Consider the following 22,361-nt stretch of genomic DNA (forward strand, 5'->3'; position numbering starts at 1 on the left):
GGCTTCCTTTGGTGAATATCCGTTCCTTGTGAGTACTTGTTTCTAAAGATTATGTGAGAAACACATAATCACTTGGAGACAATACAAAACTAAAATCACTTGCAGTGAGCTCTACACTGGAGAAGAAACTTGAAATTTCCCCCTACCTTTGTGATACACACTTTTCCAAATAAAATGTACAGTGACTGGAGTAACTACTTCCTAAGTTAAATGGTAATGGAAACTCAAGAGCAATTGATTGTGAATCTGTCACATTGGGGTTCAGTATGCTGTTGACTGTTGTGGATGGACACAGAGTTCTAAGAGTTGGTAACCGGTTTTTATTATTGGGTACAGCAACAGCATTTTGTACTTCATTAAAAATTTTATTTTCATTACTCCTTTCACTGACAAGCACAACAATATCTTTACCATGATGTTCTTCCTCTTCTGTTGAACTTTTACTTGGTTCACTAGTTCTGCGGAACTGATTCCCAATGTCAGTTAATCTAGATGTTATACTTTCATAAAAAATGAACTCAAAGTCTTTCTTTTTAAATAAAGTCTTCGAAGATGATTTGAACACAGAAGCTGATGGATGTGCCTTAATTAGGATTTCTTCAGTGGGCATAGCACTGTTATGATGATTGGGTTTGTTGGTGTTGTTGTTAACCAAAGGATTTTGGTAATTTATTTCAATTAACATTATTTGGTCGAGGTGTCATAATTCTGGAAATCTGGAAAATAGAAACCATTATATGAAATACATTTTCTAAGAATGGAAACAAAATGTTTTATTATTTAAATAATCATAAATCTGATTCACAGTTCACAAGGCAGGGAACAGGAAATGGTCTTAAATAATGAACTGTCCCAGCCATTATTCATTTGAAACAATTTCTGGAACACTATCAAATAAAAAGCAGAATTTAGCACAGTTAGACACGAATTCAGATCTTCTCATTCTAAGTCCAGGATCTTACTTGATGCACTTCAGTATTATTAGCACACAAGTTAATACTATTACAAATTGGTAACTGTTGAATTTCACTAAAATTCTGACTAAGAGACAAGATTCACAGTAAAAAACGTTTTTGCTTCAAATAAAATATTACTCTAATAAATCTTCATGAACATCACTAAATTAGAAACTCTTGTAAGACGCTATCATTGTTAAGATGTTCTCAGTAAACAACCAAAATTTTGAAAATCTCTGACATGACCTACACTTCTGTGGCTGAATTGATCAAGTGGAAGCAACGTAGTGATTAAGACATTTTACACTCTGACAGTTTTAGTATACACATCTTAAAGTAACTTACAATGCTTTTTTTTACTGTAACATACTTATCTATCATGATAACTGAATGTATTACATGGCTGTCAATTACAGGAGACTGATGGAGCCACTCAAACTTGAATATAGCATGGGAAAGCAAATGGATTGTTTATTTTTCAAAGGAACCATTGAAGCAATTGCATTGAGCAATTTAGGGAACCCAGAGCATCATCAACAGTTAAAAAATCCAGCCTCAAAAATCGAAGCTGAGCGGCATGAAATAAAATCCATTCTAATTGATCATTTTTTTAAATTTACGTCTCTTCTAGTTCTAAAATTGTAAATAATACATGAGAAACACATTTGTACATATAATTTCCTTGGCACACACTACATGAAATGAACCAAACATTTTTTAACACTTTTACAAATCTAGGGGAAAGGATGTATTTCAGAACTTGAGATTTCTATCTGTAACATAATTTTCCTTTACTTAAAAATCCCAGATACTAAATTTTGGGAAACAACACATTTATCTTGTACCTTTACCACACTTATCATAAATGGAACAAGTAAATGTTATGCAAGAGGAAAGTTACAAAGAAAACTACTACTATTCACACATATTCCTTACCTTGTAGGATCTTCTACATAGTGAGAAGGTATTTCGAAAAGTTCTGCTTTGATGTCATTCCTAAATGCAAATTCCTGGAATGTTATCTTGGCTGTAACTGTTGGAAGAATTGGAATATCTAAAAAGAAAGATGCATGTCACTATTTTTAATACTGATCAACCATCAACAAATTCTCACTTTTCAATGTGTAGAAGTCAGTTAATGTAATCATTCATTCACTATGCCCAACAGCTTCTTCCCTTTTTAGAAAACTTTATATGTAACCCTTAATTGTCATACCAAGCAGCCTATTTACTGTACCTTATATCTTCCTTAGGCAACATCATTATTTCTGAAAAATTGCTTTTAATATCAAAAGTTGGTATGTCACTTTGGTGTGAAAAAACATTAGTTTCTTTTGACTACAGCATGGAATGTATTTACTTAATGGGCCAGCCCTAGGCCTCAATCAATAGATGACCTATCTTAAAAAGTTATACTTGATATTGTGTTCTGTAAGATTGATTCAGTAGTTACAAACACATTATTACATTAATAGTTCAGTAATTTCAATCACGGCCAAAAATAAATAACTAATAAATAACTGTGTATAAATATGTAGATCATGCAAGCATTAAAAGTAATCTGATCAATAACAACTGCTTAATATAGCATCAGGAAGGGCATACGGCCATCACTACCACTGCCATTGTCTGAACCCATATAAAAATGCTGACCTTGGAGAAAAATGGGAAAAGCAGCAGCAGCAGCAGCATAGAAGAAGAAGAAGAAGAAGAAGAAGAAGAATAAGAAGATCACAATTGTTTAATACTTTGCAAAAAATAGCATAATGCTGAAAATGGGACACTAATCATCCTTTAAGAGAAATGACAACTGAAAAAAATTCTGAAAGGACATGGACTTGCAAATGTATTTGTTCCAAAGCATAGTAAATTAGGATGAGCCAGGAAACTGGATGCAGCCTTCCCTTAAGAAACCATCACAGTTTTTATTTAAAGTGTTTTGACGAAAATTGCAGGAAGTTAAATCCAGATGGAGAGGTGGGAATTTAAACCCAAATCATACTAAATATTTGCTAGAAAATTAATCTCTTTGAGCCAGTGTTTTAACTAATGTATCACCTCATGTGACAATGCATAATTGTAAAAAGTCCTTAGTATGGTGGATGGCGGCTGACAGGGAAAGATGTGCACTATTCCTGTAGATTGTCATGAAGTGGTAACTGAGACCTAAGCTGGCACTCCATCGCAGCAATAGTGAGATCACTGAACACAAAGCATGAAGATGAGAAAGGAAATCAGTTGTATTCTTTTCAAAGGAGCCATCCTCATACTCACTTTAACCAGTTCAAGAAAAACTATTGTAAATCTAAATATGGATGGTCAGATGTGGATCTGAAACTCGTTTTCCCACAAAGTGTCCATTGTCTTAACCACTGCATGACCTCAGTTGGTAAATAGCCACAGAATCTGGAGGTGGCACATGAAAGCTTAACCCCACATCCCAAGAAAACTCAGATGAATATTTTCCTGTAGCATACTCTGCCACCAATGACCTGTACACATTTCACAGTATTTGTTCACCAGGTTTTTTGTGGATAATGTTGAACATGCTATGCTCATTGATGTAATGTAACAAGAAGCATAATTCACTGGTTTACTAAAGCTGTTTTTGTTTTCACTCTTCTGTGGTACAACTGCGCTACATCAATGGACAAATACAGGCTCCGGTTGAACTTGATTTTTAATAATGTGTGATGTACACAGCGCTCTAAAAGTATGTGTGGCACCACTGAAAGGTACTCTCGACAGTTATGCCATGGCACATATTGTGACCCTTTTTTGTTTAGAAGAGTGGGGATGTGTCTGATGTTTGAATGTGACATGGACATTGAATGACCTTTTACCTAATAATGGTTTGCCACACACAATATCAACAGCAAAACATTACCATCCTATGATCACAGTATTTCTGTAATACTCACTGGCAGTTGCTGGATAATCGTAATCTGCTCCTAGCTTTATTTCACATTTTCTGAAAATGGAGATGACCAATTGGTTTCTCTATTGCTCTATTGTCTGTTACATATCTTGTGCTCTGCACTCCACGACTTCCATTAAACCTAAGCACTCATTCGTAACACTGACGAGCAGTCATCCCATTCCAAGGTGACCAGAGTATTTTGCAATGAAAATTACTGTGTAACAAAGGATATTTTCTCAGAATGTCCATGTTAATATTATAAAAGAAATTCTCATCCATTTCCAGCTAAGAAATAACATCTACTATAAGCAGTGCAATTCTACATAAATTTACAGTTCTGCAATAAAGATATCTAATACACTGAAACAATTTTACAAACAAAAGAGAGCTGAAAGGTATCTTACCTATTTTAACAGGAAATCCAGGTGGAAGTTTCATTAAAACAAATTCACGAAGTTTACTAAAATGTTTAAAAGGTGCAATAACTTCCAGTACATTTAAAAGCATTTCCACTGATAATGGGAAATCTGGACTCTGAAAATTATAAAAATATGTGTAGGTTACAGCATAGTCACTTTTATTACAAGGCATAATGATATTGTGGAAGAAAATTTTTGTTTATGATCTTAAAAATGCAAAAATAACCCTATGGTTTCTAAATATTTCTTCAAAAAAGCAGGAGCAAAATTATACTTTATTATAAGAAAACAACAACATTAGGAATATTTAAATTTAAAACACATGATGATGATACAATTATTCCACATCTGAATATGAGCTAGTAACCATTTTATGAATCAGACAAATATTCTCAGTCTCTGTGAATCTTCATATTTTCATGACTTACTGTCTTGTCTTTAAAATTAGAGGAATACAAACATATCCAATGAGTCTCCTTATTAGATACAGCTGTATTCATGCAATTTTATAAGAGATTCTAAGGACCCATTTTGCAGACTTCTTTTAGTTAATTTCTTTCACTTGATCTGATGAGTTTCCTTTTTTTTTTTTTGGAACCTTTTTCACTTCTTGTCAGTATAGACACTGGCATCACTCGCATTCTTTCCTTGAGTATGTGCTAAAATAATCTTTAATGGCCTCATTAGCAGGATGATAAACACTAATCATTTTATATTTTTAAATGCAGGATTCAAAACATGTAGAAGAAACAGTGATCAAAACATCTATGAAGAATGGTATTCTGGCTATACGAACTTCAGCACAATAGTCAACTCACTACTTTGGTCTTCAAATCTTGAGTCATGTTCATAATTTTATGCTCACAACTGTCTTCATCCATTCTTAACAGACATACTTCTAAAGGAGCACAATGAGTATTCCATTTAAGTTGCATCATTTTCTGTATTTTCTCCATTGTATATATTTATTCATAGTAGTTGGTATTTTACTAATAAATTTTCTTAGGTAAAAGCTGGAAATATTTTAATCCAGTTTTTGGTTGAACAGTGAAGAGTACTGAATCCCTTCCACATACAGTTGCCTTCTGGTAATTTGGCAGAAGTTAATATATTAACATGACTCTTCTTCAGCACTTGCTTCAAATATACTTTTCTCGTGATCACTTTCCTCATTAAAATCTTCTTAATCCACACAGCTTCATGAAAGTCACAATCCAGTCACCTCTTACTCTTTTTCGTCGTTTCCATGGTGTAGTTTTTAAGCTTGATCTGTCTTCACAAACTAACTGCCAATCTCTTCTTAGGTCTTCCTACATTTCTCCTACCCATCAGTTTATATGCTAATGCTCACAGGGGAAGTTGTGTGTTACCCATCCTGTGTGTGTGTGCGTGTGCGTGTGCGTGTGTGTGTGTGTGTGTGTGTGTGTGTGTGTGTGTGTGTGTGTTCATGACAAGTATTGAGGTATTTAATTATGCTACTTTATGTTGGTTCTGCTTCTGTTTTTAGCTAATTGTAACGTTGTTTAATTTTATTTTTCTTGCTAGGTCCCCTTTCAGCAGGAGGTATATGGTTTCGTGAGGTGTTAGTGACAATCTGATATTTTGACATCATCCTTCAAGTTCATGGAGTGCTGCATTACATTTCTGTCCTATGATTCTTCTGTGGTTACCAGATACAATGAATAAAATGTCACCTACAAAAGCTATCTATCGACTTGTGTTAGCACTGTCATGTAACTTCTGTAGTATGGGCTCCTGTATTAGATCCCAAAACTCTGGACCACACACTGATCCCAGCGGACTGCCTATTATTACTGTCTTCATTATTTCCTTTCCTGGGCTTATTTAGAGGTGCATATCTCCCACAGCAAAGGTCTCTTGGGCAGTTGTACAGGATCTCTGGACACTAACTCCACAAAGCAACCATAGAAAGACAGCTGCCATAGGTTATTAACAGTGCCAATAATATCGATCATGATAGCTATAGGGTACGTAGAATGAATATCTGCTGTTAGCAAGATCAACTTATTTATTGCATCTTCTGATGACTTGCCTCTTCTAAACCCAAACTGATGAGGGCTCATCCCATGTAGCAGTCAATGACCTTGTGATTTCTTGCGTAATAGTCTTTCAAATATCTTGCCAAGAATGTTAAGAAGACAAATTGGTCGGCTGAACATGGATAACACCAGATCCTTGTCTTGCCACCATCTCAGCAGTCTTCTATGGTGCAGGAACCCTTCCTTCCAATATACACTCATTGTACAGTTCATGCAAGTAAATATCTAATTAATCACATAAGGCTTGTATTACTTCAGCAGTGTCTACTGTCTTCCCTTTATATATATAACACCTATGCTGATCTTCTGTCTCATCTCCTACTTTGTCATCTGAAAGCTTTGTTTCCATTTGCAGGGCAGCTGACTGTTCCAAACTTTCTGTTATTACCCCCATCATTTCTTTTGAGTGTGGACATGACTGTGGGTGATCGTATATTCTCATAGACAATTTTACATGGTATTCACCAGGGATCGGTTTCTTATTTATTCCCCACAAATTGTTTCCACTGTTGCACTTTTGTTCTCCATAACTCTTCCTTAAAAATATTGTTTAATATACCTGTATCTATGCAGCCACTGGATACTTTCTTCTTGGGTCATGCTGTTCTGATATATCTTCCTGGCTCTACTTGGTTCACATCTTAATTTCTGCACCACCTCAGGATACACGGAAGGTACTCCTCTGTAACGACCTCTCCTGATAGATATTGATGTCTTTCTTTGCTCTATGTATAGCTCCCTGACAGTTATTGTAATTTAAGATCTGCATCATCACCCAATGGTGGATTTCCTGGATACCGAAATATCCTCCTCAGTTCTTCCCAGTTAGCCTTTCGGAAGTTGTATTAGAGCCATATGCACATGTTTTTCGTGGTATCCTCAATTTCCCTTCCAGTGAGGGTACAGTGTATGATACTGCGATCACTCAATGTTTTAAACCTTCCACCCTTTTCCACAGTGCGCCACTGTCATATTTGCTAGAGTGACGTCCATATTTGATGTTGCTCTGACCCTCCCTTCATCATAGGTTGGTGGACTGTGAGGTGTATTCAATACCTGTGGGCCGAGTTCCTTAACGGTTTCTTCTAGTTATCTTCCACGGTCATCAGACAGGTGGCTACGCAACAATACTGATTTTGCATTTACATCAGTGGCAAACATGAGAGGCTTAATTCATCTTAGGTGACAAATGTCCTTTAGCTTTAGCAGGTACTCATCAATCTCATCACTAAACTGAAAATACATGGAAACCAGGATGCAACTTTCTTTTCTGATTAACATTTCCACACAGATTATGAATTCTGAACAATACTGTGATAAGAAGCATGAGAAAGACAGGAAAACATACTCTGCCCACAGGCCCTGATGGGCCCACGGGTACCAACTGATGGCCATATTATCCTCTGCCAATGATGTCATTGGATGCAGTATGGAGTGGTGTGGGGTCAGCACACTGCTCTCCTGTTCACTGTCAGTTTATGTGAGCCGAGTACACCATTACTCCATCCAGTAGCTCCTCAAGTGGCATCATGAGGCTAAGTGCATCCCATTCCAGTCCTTTCACTAAGGAAAAGTCCATGGCAATACTGGGAATTGAACCCCGATACTCCAATGGCAGTCAGTCACACTAACCACTCAGTGACATACAAATAAGTACAACGAAAAATGGGAGTAGAGAATGTCATACAGTACACTGCCAATACACATTAGTATGAGCACTAATTAATATCCACAGCAACTACCATCAGTACATATGCAGCAGTGTAGTGATCCAAATAATGAGTCAATAGGTCTCCACGGGTATCAACAGCCAATCTGTCTCAAGCAGATGATGCATGTGTGGAGGCTTCACAGAGAGAATACAGTTACCAATTTGTTTTCACAGATGTTCAAATGCATAAAAAACTTGAGATTTGGAGGCCACAGAACATCTGTATATACTACTTGACCTTGTTTCTTTAATCAGATATCAATGCTGGTAGTGAGCTACAGGTCTTTGGAAATGAACCTTTTCTACGATTTTCATTACTGATATGATTATTTAAAGTAAAGCATGGAAAACAAGTAATGAAAGGAGTCAACATAACCACTCACTGTATAGGTGAGGCATTGAATACTCAATAGGCACATAAACAAGACTGAAAACTGTTAGAGCTTTTGCAATGTCCAAAATATACCGCATGACATGTCCAAGTGGAAAAGTCTTTGTCTAAATGACTGTATGATCGAGCAGTACCAGGATCACTGAACAATAACAGCATCAAAGGTTGGGACATGTGCAGAAATCGGTTTTGCCTGATCATGCACTGTATAAGACAGACAATATAATAAAATTTGTTGACATGGAGATCGGAGATTCTCACTGCGCAGAACAACTGTGCCCATTTGCTCAGAGAAGCCATAAAAACTCACAGGCATGACAACAGCTTAGCTAGAAAAATGAAAGCCACTAGATAAATGGAGCCTGGATTCACCCCCTGCAGCAAATGACCATAGTCGGTACCAAGGGAAGAACTACAGCGAAAATGGCCAACGAAAGATCGGCCGAGGTTGGCACTCTAAGTACATGAAACCCTGACCATGGGCTCACCTCCAGTTTGCCCACCAATGACTGAGGGTGAACCTTGGCAATGCTGGCTATTCGTACTGGTGATACATCAGAAAAACAGCTAAATGACTGTTAGTCAAAGTTGCCTAGATGAGCGCACCACTGGGAAACATGTCAAAACTGAAATGTTACTGAGCTTTCAGATTATGCCTTTCTTCACAGCTAAGTAATTCAAAATACTGGCCCAGTTACAGTGCATTATTGAGACAATGTAGTAGTAGTAGTAGTAGCAGTGGGGTGTGTGTGTGTGTGTGTGTGTGTGTGGGGCTGGGTGGGCACACACATGGATGAGTGCACATGTGCACACACAAAGCTTTTGATCTTCATTATTGAGGTCTGAACAATGCTCATCCTTATTTTGCATCATCATCCACAATTTTTCATTACAATATTGTTGTTGTGGTCTTCAATCCAAAGACTGGTTTGATTCAGCTCTCCATTCTAGTTTACACTGTACACTCCTCTTTATTTCTGTGTAGCTACTGCATCTATGTCAATTTGAATCTGCATACATCAACCCTTGGACTCCCATTACAATTTTTACACTTGCCCCTCTCTTTCCCCCCTACAGCAGTTCCACTGCTCCCCCCCCCCCCCCCCCCCCGCCCCTGTCCCCCAGTAACAATGGCATCTTTGTCAACTGCAGCCGACACCTCACTCACGGCTATGCAAGAGAGGGCACGGCTAAATCTTACACTAGTGTGCTGCTCGGCAAGCTTGCACATCCATCATCACTCGTGGTCTCCAATGGGGAGTGCCATGCATATATGCCACCAGAGGACACAGAACTGACATGACCTCACTACTCAAGACTGATTGGCCACTGCATCTTTTTAAGCAACCACAAATCAGAGCTTCACCCCAGATACAGAGCATCTACAGACTTACCAACAGCTGCATGGACAACTACAATGAGGAGCAATACATCAACACAGTATGACACTACTAAACATTACTAATATTTAGAGACTATCAGAGTGTATTGCAATTCAACACTATTTCTTTCTATCAAGAACATTACTCTCTCTGTGTGTAATTCAGCACCACAAAAGAAGCTAGAGCCATACAAAGTTATGTTTATCTCAGTTATTAAGTTTACATAGTGTAAATAAACTTATTAATGTGTTATCTTTTTGTAAATGTAGGCTGTCTCTATTAGCCACCGATGACACCAACCCATCAGACAGCAAGTGGTGATGAGTCTGGTTTTATAGTGGCAGTGCTCAGACCTCATTAAAATTATTCATATCCATTTCAAGTGCTTTTAATCCCAGTATGCAATGGCAACTTCTGGAGACCAATTACTCACTGCACTTATTCAGTCAACATATTACCTCATTACTAATGGCTATTGGCTGACTGATTGAAGCTCAACAAACCCAGATAGCTACAGCAACTGAAGCACAAAATGATAGCAGCCAGGTGCCACCTCCTCCACCTTCCCACTATTTTGATACACAACATGAGAAATGGATGGAGCACCGCCAGTAGCTCAAGCAGCATTTGTAAGCCTACATGACACATTTTCATCATCTTCTTCTTCTTCTTCTTCTTCTTCTTCTTCTTCTTCTTCTCCTCCTCCTCCTCCTCCTCCTTTTTCCCATGGTTAGATGTGCATACTTCCAGATTGCGTCAAAAGTTGTTCCCTCAGCTAGAACCCCTAACCTTACCACACAAAAATATTATCTGAGCATTAGAAGACTTCGCTGAAGCTCAGATTCATTTAGTCGATGCTAGTTTCAAAATTTTTCATACACATTGTCATAATAATCAGTCTTACATGGAAAGGATAGCTGAACACAAGGGCATGACTAGGAACTGTAAATGCAACTACTCTTGTGGAGTCTCATTTCAAGGCGATACACTTAGAATACTAGCTGAGGTTATAAAGCACTGAAACCCTGGTCTCAATGACATGCTTTAAGTGTTTAAACCTCAGGAAGTTCAAGACTTCACCGAACATGACTTTAATGTGGCTGTTCTTGCAAAGTTGCAAGCTTGAAGTGACCCCTGTTTGACAGGGCAAACAACAATGGCTCTCTCAAGCAAGAGTATAGATACAGTCTGACACTCTCAGCTGCTTCATTGACTAGTTCAAACCTTCTGAAGGCTTGTGTAAAATGTTATGTAATCTATGACAACAAAAACTGCTTTCTCTACCATGTGGAATTCCAACACTGCCACTGTTGTGTCGGTATCTGCGTCGACACCTTGTAGTTCGAGATGGCTGAAAATGCACGCTAGACTAACGCAGACGGGCGTGAAGTACTGGAACAGGATACGTAATTAATGTTAGGAAGAAAAGTACGGAGCAGGTTTAATACTTAACTTTACTCAAACATGGTGGTACATCGATCTTGACGATACACAGGAGACTTTAAGTACAATCACTGTATGGCTAATGGCGCCTTGCTAGTTCGTAGCCATTAACTTAGCTGATGGCTATTCTGTCTCTCGGCTAATGAGAGAGAAAGGCTTCGTACATCTGGTCGGTAGCTAGGTTCTCGTACAACTGGGGCGAGTGCTCTCTCGTATCACGAGACCTGCCTTGGTGGTGGCGCTAGGTCTGCGATTACACAGTGGCGACACGCGGGTCCGACATGTACTAAATGGACCGCGGCCGATTTAAGCTACCACCTAGCAAGTGTGGTGTCTGGCTGTGACACCACAGCCACAGATGAAGACAAACACAGCAAGTGTACTTGTAAAGGAAACACAAAGTAATTTTGTTCCATACAAATCTCAATTTGACAAAATGGAAGTAAATATGGTCTCTCATTCTGAATCTGTGCTCATGAACCATGGATGAAAGCAATGGAATCACACAGTGAAATGCAAAGTTCAAAACTTGCCTCATTCTAATGATTTCGCTAATAAAAGTGCAGGTAAATGCTTCGTCAATCACAATTCAGACAAAGACAGTATTTCAGAAGTCAGAACAAATGGTAACATTCAGATGAAACACACAGACTGTTCATCTCTCTGCAGATTTGAAATTAATCTGTACCATTTCAGTTCGACACTCGTGCTTAAGTCACACCAATTAATCAAAATACTTATTAGCACTTCAGATCCTCATCTACAAAAATCACACCAGCATCTCACGCCCCATGATAATGAATGTAGCTCTGGTATCGGAGAGTGCACATTGCAAGCCAAATATAGAAATATGACTACATCATCAGTGCCTTTCACAGCATTCAGACACGTTCTAATCCCAATGTTTTTAGCATGGATTCTTGTGGTTTACTTGGTTTAGATATTCAGGGCAATGTGCATGATACTGACACAAAAACTTCCCATGCCAGTATTCATCACTTGTTTGAAAAATATGAACATTTGTTTGACAGCAAACCAGAATACGCAAAGAATTTCAATATGCATATTATGCTCAAGACCAAAGCAAAACCTAAGTTTTACCGCAGTTGTGTGGTATCACACACACCATTTGTGATGAAGTTGCTTCTGAAGAAGTTGCTTCTGAACTCAACGGATTAGAAGATATTGGTGTTTTGACATGGATTTCTGCAAATCTATGGCCATATCCCCCTGTGAACACAAGAAAAGTGAACAGGATGATCAAGCTACAGTTAACACTCAAGCATTTACTGATTCTTTCTTGATTCCATGTACTGATGAGATTATGGATCACCTAGCAGGCGGAAAATTCTTTTCAAAAACTGATTTAGCCAATGCTTATCTTCAATTTCCCCTAGATGAGGAAACCGACTTGTATCAATACCAGTGCATTCACTTCGGAAGCGCCTCTGTTCCTGTGTTATTTCAACACTTTCTTGAACAAGTGATGTCAAAAGTTCTGTTCTATTCAAATTATTTAGATGACATCACTGTATCCGGACAAACATGGGAACAACATCTCAAACGTATGGAGTCTCCTTTTCAAGTTTTAACTGACGAAGGACTCACAGAAATATTCATTTTCAACACTGAAACTGAATATTTGGAACATATTATTGATGACCATGTCCGCCCCTGGTAGCTGAATGGTCAGCGTGACGGATTGTCAATCCTCTGGTCCGGGTTCGATTCCCAGCTGGGTCGGGGAATTTTCTCCGCCCAGGGACTGAGTGTTGTGCTGTCATCATCATCATCATCATCATCATCATCATCATCGACTGCAGGTCACCGAAGTGGCGTCAAATTGAAAGACCGTCACCCAGCGAACGGCCTGCCCGACAGGGGGCCCTAGCCATATGATTCAATAAAAATAAATAAATAAATGACATTCGTTCTGTGATTAAGCATTCGGGGGCCATAGGAAGATTACCTTCTCCTACAAATGTGCAAATGACATAATCCAACAAATTTATTTTGAACGCATTGATAACAGCTGTTCCTTTGCATTGGCCCTAGCATAAAAACTTTCCTTTTAAATGCACTGGAGAATGTGAACAATTTTTTCAGAAGCTGAAACATACATTGCTTAGTCACCCTTGTTTTACTGATTTTGATCCGCAAAAGCCAGTAATGTTTCCTGTTGATGCATCATCACAAGGAACAGTGGCAGTTTTATCTCGCAAGATTGGCAACACGGAACACCCCCACAATGTTCGTGTCTCAGATGTTGAACGAGGCCCAAGCCAAGTAGTCAGTTGGAAAAGGAAGATTTACCCGAAATTTATGGTGTTGCAAAATTTCAGCAACCTGTGTGTTGTAGAAAATTTTGTCTTGTGGTCAATCATAAACTCTTTTTCATCCGGCCAAAGGTGTACCTAATTGTACAGTACGGAAGTTGCAACACTGGTCACTACTACTTTACAGTTATCAATATGAAATCCAGTATCACCCTATGGCACAGCACACAAACACAAACACACTATCTCAGTTATCTATGGGAAATGATCCGGATTTTGATGCTTCAGATGTCTCTTGTTATCAAATTGATAATTTTTATTATCAAGTGCTGCAAGCTTTTCACACTGATTCTCGGTGGATCGCGCAAGCTACTGAACACGATCAATCACCATGACTGCACAAGAACTACATTCAAATAGGTAGGCCTCATAATAAAAAATCAATCTCAGATGCAGTAGTTCGCAAATACCATGGGCAACACGACAGCCTTTCTCTTCAGAATGCTGTAATTTTATTGCATTTTCCTAATGAACAAACCCGAGCACTGATTACCACATCATTAGAACATGTGTTTATAACATAGAGGGTATTGCAGAATCGTTTGGGCAGTGATGATGACCATGTAACGTTTCTGCAGGTAAAGCACTGTGAGCAGGCATAGTACACTTGGTGCTCTGGAATAACGTCAAAGCATTTTTCCTCAAGAAGCATGAAGTTTGCTTAGCCTTGAAAGTGTGAATGAAGTATTCAGCTTCATTGTTTTACTGAGGACAGAATGGTGTCATTTGGATATGTTGAATTCCATTTTATTGGTGAAATTGTTTAAATTCCAATGAAGAAAATTCTGGACCACTGTCCAAAACAAATCTCTGTGGTAAACCTTCCAAGCTAGAGACACTGATAATAATAGCGCCAGTAGTTGAATGTACTGGAATGACAAACAGTTATTTGCTGTACGCACTGAAGATAATGAGCCATTGTGTGTTGCAAAAAGGACCACCAAAATCAATATGGACACACTGCCAATTACCGTCAGGTTGAGGCCAACTGCAAAATTCTTGGTGTGGAAGTGCCTGGTTATCCGCACATCTGCAGCAACGGGTGGTCATATCTTCTATTCGTTTATCCATCCCAAGCCATTTACAATGCTGGCATGCTAACTACTTATTTCTAATGATTCATCTGTGTTCTCTCCTCACTCCTCACATGCCTGTTGCCACCTGCAGCAACAGCAATCACAGACATCGAGCCTGCATGAGCTGTACAGCCTTCTGTGTCCTCAGCAGTGACAATGCTGCACCCACTTATGCCACTAGATGGACGTCCTATTTTCGGTTTCTCAGTCAACATTCCTGGAGGTTAGCAAGATGAATGTCAGGATGCGGGTTGGTTGACACCACCAGCCGTCGTTCCATATACAAACACTTAGATCTATATGAGACATTACCAATTTTCTGTTTTTCACAAACATTTACCATGCTACCACGACCCTGCAGTTTATTTCATCTCTGTTTCGGCCATTGACAGTTATTTTGTTACCCCAATAGCAGAATTCAACTACTTTTAGTGTCTCATTCCAGAATATAATTCCTTGAGCACTGTCCAATTCTATTTGATTACACTCCATTACCCTTGTTCTACTTTTGCTGATGTTAATTCTATAACACATTTTAAAGAGACTTGTCCATTCCATTCAACTGATCTTCCCAAGCCCTTTGTCATGCCTAGCAGAACATCAATGGCACTAGCAGGCCTGTCACTCCTTGTATTTCATTTCTGCCACCTTCAGAATTTTAAAGAGTGTATTTCAATAAACATTGTCAAAAGTTTTCTCTAAATCTACAAATACTATAAAATCAGGTTTGCTTTCACCAGCCTACTTTCTAAGTCAGAGGGTCAGTATGACACTGCAAGTTCCTGCATTTTTCTGAACCCAGACTGATCCAGTTTTTCAGTTTTTCTGTAAATCATTGATATCAGTATTCAGAGTACTGCTTTATTTGTAATCAGAATTGTCAAATTTTTCTTGAGGTCTGATTATATTTTTGGCTGTCTCATAGCAGGTGGAATAGTTTTGTCATGGTATTTTCTCACAAGGACCTCAATAACTGTGAGTGAATGTCATCAACTTCCGGTGCCTTGTTTATATTTAGGTCTTTCAGTGTTCTGTTTAAACTTCTTGCAGTCTCTTATTTCCCATCTTATCCTCATCCGCTTCCTCTATCCTTTCAATAATATTGCTATCGCTGTCAGTTCCTTTACATAGTCCTTCTATATAATCCTTACAGCTTTCAGTCGTCCCTTCTTTGCTCAGTACTGACTTGCCATCTGCACTCTATATTCATAGAGCTGCTTTTTGTTCCTTCACAGGTTTCTCTAATTTTCCTGTACTTGTACAGCCCAGTAATTCTTGCTTACCCTTTTGCACTTTCTGTTACTCTCACTTTTTAGACATCTATATTCCCTTTTGCTTTCTTCGTTTGCTGCATTTTTATATCTTCTTGTTTCGTAAGTTTTTTATCTCAGCTGAACGTAAGCCCCATTTTTCCTGTCCCCATACTTCATTTATGTCCACTATATCTAACTTCAGTCTATTCATTTTTAGGGTTCTGTGGTTCAATTTGAAGAAAACTGGATCCTTTAGCAGAGGTAGTCAACCTTTTTTACCTACTGCCCACTTTTGTATTTCCATTAACAGTAAAATTTTCTCACCGCTCACCAAATGCTTCATGTCACAATTCTATGAAAACTAATGAAAATTTTCTTAAAACACCTACCACCTACCGTCCACCAGGAAAGCTGGAACGCCCACTCATAGGTGGTACGGATTAGGTTGACTACCACTGCCTTATAGAATCACTTTGTTGTCTGTCCATCCGTCTGTCTGTCTGACTGTTAAGACCCCTATTTCTCTGGAATGCGTAGAGGTATCAAGCAGAAATTTATGTGAAATACTAAGGTCAACGGTCAATTGGTGGCGTAAAAAAATTTAAGATTCTAAGTCAATGCAATCAAAAGACATGGCCATATATGTCACATATTCTGATATTCATGAACTTGCTCATCAAAAACAATAGCTGAACTATCTATATACAAGTAGGGCCTCGTGGTCTAGTGGTAAAGTGCATGCCTGGAAACAGAGAGATAGTGCGATCGAATCTCGGACTACGGATTTTTCAGTCTACCTTTAAACCTAGCCTCCACCTCTCAACCATGTGAGGAGTCTCCAGAAAAAACACGTGGTTTGGATTCCAAGCTAAACTGTAGGTCCTCTTTCATCAGTTGGGTAACTGGGATAGGTCAGGGACAGGCAACTCTCGTGGCATCCAATACAAAGCCTTGTACCAGGTTACTGAGCCACACGAAAAAATAATAATAGTAATAGCAGTAATAATAATAATAATAATAATAATAATAATAATAATAATAATTTATTATTATTATCATCATCATCATCATTATCATCATCAATATAGATAATTAAGCCTAAACGGAATCATCATAGCATAAGTCCTACTTGCACTTGTCCAGTTTTTATTTGTAATTTCTTACTTATCTACGCAATTAAGGGATCTAACATTCTACACACCGACATGCAGAACACTAAATTTTTCGCCCAACAATAACATACTCCTGAACAGTATGCACTCAGAGATCAAATGTGGGACTATATTACCTCCAGAATATTTTACCCAAGGGGATGCCACCATCATTCTACCATACAGTAATGTCGCATGTCCTTGGGAAATATAACGACTGTGATTTCCCCTGCTTTCAGCCATTCAGAACACCAACAGGCCATCTTGACTACTAATAATATCATTCCATCATTCAGACTGCTTCTGCAACTACTGGGAAGGTTGCTGTCCCCCTTCAGGAACCTTGTACTAGTCTGGCCTCTTTACAAATATACCTCTGATGATGTTAACCTATTGTTGAGGCACGTAAGTCATCTGGTCGGAGCACTGATCATGGTTTGTAGCATGCCAATTTACTTTGAAACATTGATAACTTTTCCATTGGAAGAAATGTTTCTCAGATTTGGAACAAGATTTTTTGTGCGCAATGCAGGTTCATTTAACCGTTTATCATTCTGTGAGTTACAGATCATTCTCTAACTCTTATAAAGAAACTGTAACAAACATAAAATATGAAGTCAGAGGTGTCAAAAGTCCGTACAACAACAATGAAAAAATCTTCTTACCATTGCCACTGTGGCCTTGAATGCTTTGCTCGTTTCTTTATACACCATTTCCCTTCCTAATGTGGGATGAGCACCAACATCACTGTTAACGTATTCTTCCCAGGTAACTTTGCTCTCAGGTGGAGGTGACAATGATGGTCTTCTAACTGGCTGGAAATTGAAATGTCTTTATCCTTTTATACACTGCTTAGTTGTTTCTAGTGGGAGCATGCATGAAAATTTATGTAAATATACTTACATTTAACTACAGAACAATTATTTAAAAATGTTGCATACATTAAAAAATAAAAACTTACTGTATATACATACATTAAAATTGTCAACGTGAAACAGTTCAGAACCTAGATACAAATTAATACATGAGGGACAATCATAAAGTTTTGCTTGGAAGTGCATGTATGCAGTCATGCCACTCACAGAAATCCCTGCAATAAAGTAATGGAGTGTACCACTAGAAGTGTCAACACAAAATGATGAAGACCATTATAATGTGGAATATAGTTTTCTGCATTTGAAGGTAAACAACACTGCAAAAATCTATGCTGAGCTAACAGAAGCACATGGTAACAATGTACCAACATATAAAATAGAGGTGCAAGTGTACCCAGTGTGATGGAAAAGTCTGAATGATGAAAAACAAATTTACAGACTATCTGTCGTGAAGCACTGGGAGCCTGAAGCACTGGGAGCCTCAGGAGAAGTGCTCGATGACTGGCTTATTGAAATGAAGATGATAGTGTAAAAAGTGAAAATAACATAACTCAACGGACTGATTTTCAACATCTTGCACAACATCTGAATGAGCAAAAGTTTGAAGTATAACCCACTGGCTACTGCCTCGGGTTCTTCAGCCGATGATTGTTTAACGATTTTCCTGTCTGTTGCCAGCACGAGCAGCTGGTAAAAGTCAAGAGAACACGTTAAAAGAAAACTTCAACTGAACAACCTGTGGCAAAAGTGAACAAGCATTATGTCAACTAGTGGTCATGACAACCTCAATAATTTTGAAAACAAAATTTGCTGCCCATTGGGTTCCCTGACTGATCACAATGATTAGAAAATCCTGCCGAATCAAGGCAGCAGCGGAAATGTTACAGACATGTCAGGCCAATCTACATGACTTCTTTTGCTGCCTAATAACCATGGATGAGTGCTGGGTGTACCACTATTACCCGAGACAAAGGAGCAAGCACACATTGTAAATGCATTGATTCACCACTGTCGAAAAAGACAAGGACCCAACTGACATCAGTGACAGTTGTGATGGGTGTTTCTTGGTACTGCCATGCTATGGTGCCAACAGATTACACTTGTAAGGGAAATATCACACAAGGAGCATATTCCCAAAGTTTCCTGACAAGGTTAAGGGAGGCTGTTGAGACAAAGCATTACGGGAAGATGTCCAAGAGTGTTTTTTTTTTTGCCCCCCCTGACAGCTCCCAGATCATACTGTGCAGGTCAGTCGCACCAGTTACTACACTGGGCTATAGAATTTTGCCTCATGCCCCATATTCTCGTTACGTGGCACCCAGTCACTTCTTCCTCTTTCCCCGGCTGAAGTAATGATTTGAGTGGCAGACATTTCCATAATGACAATGAAGTAATTTTCAACATGGAACATTTCATGAACAGCCACCATAAAATCAACCTTTGTTGGGAAAAATGTGTCACACAGAACAGTGAATATGTAGAGGAGGACTAACACCATCACCAAGTTAAACCAACAAAGAGAGGTGGAGTGGTCAACATGCTGATAAATGTTTCTGTGTTGATATTAAACAATGATAAAAGTGTCTGTAAGGATACCAGAAGCACTGAGAACTTTATGTCCTTACACACCAACTTTTAATACAGAATAAACAAATGAGGAATCCAGAGAAAGTCTATACTGCATAGTTGGCATACTGTAATTTGAACAGCTATGTTAATTGTTGAATTTTCACAAAATCAATGATTAGTAAATGCTGGCTGAAATATTTACTCTAAACAGTAATGATTTATTCAGGTAGATACCTACAGTCACTGGAGGATGATCTGACGCAAAAATATCCTGAGGACACCTTATGGAGAAACAAATATTAAATAGGAAAATCGTGTTTCTACAGGGGTTTTTCTTTTACTTCTGTGAACAATCATTATTAACATTTTACTGTTAGGCTTTATGTTCATTAAACAAATCATTTTCATTCTTGCCCTTTGACATTCTTTTTATACACAGTTGGCCCAAAATAAGTCTACAAAGTCATTACTTTTACAGAGCTGATTTTAAAGTTTGTTATATAATTTATTGTTTTTTGCATCAGTTTTTCGTTGCATCATCATACGTCATAATGTTTTAGTTACCTCTCCATTACTGTCAAACCCTTGCGTGCTGCCTTTTGTCAGGCTTTCCATGATTGCCTTATTTTTTTGCAGATCTTCTTCTGACAGATGTTCTCTCCTCTTCCTTGATTCAAGTAACATTCCATTGATTACATAAAAATCTGCGTGGAAAGGCCCGACCATTTCCTGAAAATAAGTTTCAGTGTAAATTACCTTTTTACTGTTACATTTGTTAATATGCCTGGGCAGCATAATCATAATAGTCATGGAAGCAAAAATGTAGAAAAATTGCTATATGCTACAAGGTATTTCTTAAGACTTCGTGCTTGTACAATGTAATGCAGTGCAGTGCATGACGTTCTGTGATGAAGACTATCACCATGTGTGCCCCAGGGAAGTGTGATATGACAGCTCCTATTCTCTAGATACATCAGTGATATGGCAGAAATGATTAGTAAATGCTGGCTGAAATATTTACTCTAAACAGTAATGATTTATTCAGGCAGATACCTACAGTCACTGGAGGATGATCCTCTAAGGGATCATTTCTTGTAATTTATCCTCAGCCTGTACATCGTTAAAGAAAAAATTACATGCAAGTAATATACACATGTAAAGCAGTCACTACTCTAAAGTTGTCTTACTACCAAAACTCTTTACTGGGTACTGTACAAATGGTAACAATATGCTGTAAAAATCACCAGTGAGTTACCAGGCATGAACTTTAGTGTGGGATCCCAAGAGTTGGGTTTGTATTTTTCACATACTTTATAGATTAACAGTTGTCAAAATACTGAGGAAATATTTTAAGTCCAAAGGGAGATCTAACCTTGAATCTTTACATAAGCAATTTGGTGCATAAGAAACAGAGGTGTTGAACCACATATGCAAGTAATAGCCTATACAACAGGAATGCCATCAACTTTGCAAAGCATAAATTGGTTAAAAAGGGAGAAGTAAAATGTCAGAATTACACACAGAAGCTATTCTGAGTACTTGAAACACAGTCAAACTGGAAAAGGTACAGCCTGTTAGTAACACAGGTATGACTAAAACAGTTGTTTGCTTTCAGCTTCCACAAATGTGTCGCCTGGTTCACTGTTTTGTCCTTATCCACTCATGTCTGGTGTGAATGACACCAACTAAACCTTTTCTTCTGTTTGATGGATTTTTCTAGTTTACATTCTTTTTTGTCAACTGTCTAATCTGAAGGAATGAAGATTAATGACTATGATCTCATAATTAGAGATGGGATGGCAATACCAACTGGTTGCAGCATATTGGTATTTTCTTTCTATTATAGTAACAAACTTCTCTTATTGTTTCAGCCAGCCTCACTTTCAGCCTTGAGAAGCCCTTCACTATATTTATAGACAGACACCTGTTTCCACTCCCGTCATTGATGGTATAGCACTGTAATGTATGTTTCTGTGAATGTTTTTATACCAAGTACTCTTACTTTGCATTTCAGTACCTAAATTGTTATAAACAATTAAATTTGCTTCTCTCTTCCATTTGTTTGACCTCATTCTCATTTCACACACTGTTTGGGATTTAAGTAGAATCATCTGAATTAAGAGCCATAACCAGCATTTGATGATAATGTGTTTGGAGAAAACAGCACATTTCTTACAAATTTAAAATAACTTTACACATAAAACAATAACAGTTTCTTATTACCATTCTATTTAAAATGGGGAATATTTTATACATTGACTGAACTTCTCAATAAATAAGGTGAAACAAGTGATAAGATCTTCTGAGACATCAGAAACAAACTGGTGAAGAAAGCTATGAAGTTTTCACTTTAAAACACAGACACAATACCAGCCCACATACAACAATAAGAACAATAACAGCAAGAATGAAGATACAAAAGTAAAACCATCAGTCAGTAACAACAACTACTAAGTACACAGATTACCTTCCTGTCTTCTCGAAATATCCAACCCGTTTGTGCACGTGAAAAAGTGATAGATTTTGTTGACATCTGAGCAGCCATAATGTCACTACTCATCAAAATATCAACTTCATCCTCTATTTCAACTTCTGTTTCCTGAAAAAGATTAGTACATTACTACACTATAGAACAGAGGTAAACATTAAACATTGGTAAATTCTGTTAATGACTGTTCTGTATTCCATTCTACACTCATGAGCAGTTGGATTGGGGATAACTGCAGTGTTGTCATGAGCAGTTGGATTGGGGATAACTGCAGTGTTGAAGACTGTGCGCTCATTCTAGCAAAACAAATAAAATGATTCAGTGTATTACA

At 38.0% G+C, this 22,361-nt stretch overlaps 1 protein-coding gene across 1 annotated transcript in view; it reads right to left on the reverse strand.

Annotated features, from left to right (window-relative positions):
* Positions 1-579: 579 nt before the first annotated feature.
* LOC126471174 (ankyrin repeat domain-containing protein 13C) overlaps positions 580-22,361 on the reverse strand; it is a 103,474-nt gene continuing 81,692 nt past the window's right edge. The window contains exons 6-11 of the mRNA XM_050099280.1: positions 22,010-22,141; positions 20,107-20,271; positions 17,764-17,913; positions 4,281-4,410; positions 1,893-2,010; positions 580-716 (exon numbers count right to left, since the gene is read on the reverse strand). Of these exons, the coding sequence (XP_049955237.1) occupies positions 701-716; positions 1,893-2,010; positions 4,281-4,410; positions 17,764-17,913; positions 20,107-20,271; positions 22,010-22,141 (711 nt within the window). The 3' untranslated portion in view covers positions 580-700. The remainder of the gene's footprint in view (positions 717-1,892; positions 2,011-4,280; positions 4,411-17,763; positions 17,914-20,106; positions 20,272-22,009; positions 22,142-22,361) is intronic.

The sequence above is a fragment of the Schistocerca serialis genome, chromosome 3, assembly GCF_023864345.2.
Source record: "Schistocerca serialis cubense isolate TAMUIC-IGC-003099 chromosome 3, iqSchSeri2.2, whole genome shotgun sequence".
NCBI classification, from domain to species: domain Eukaryota; kingdom Metazoa; phylum Arthropoda; class Insecta; order Orthoptera; family Acrididae; genus Schistocerca; species Schistocerca serialis.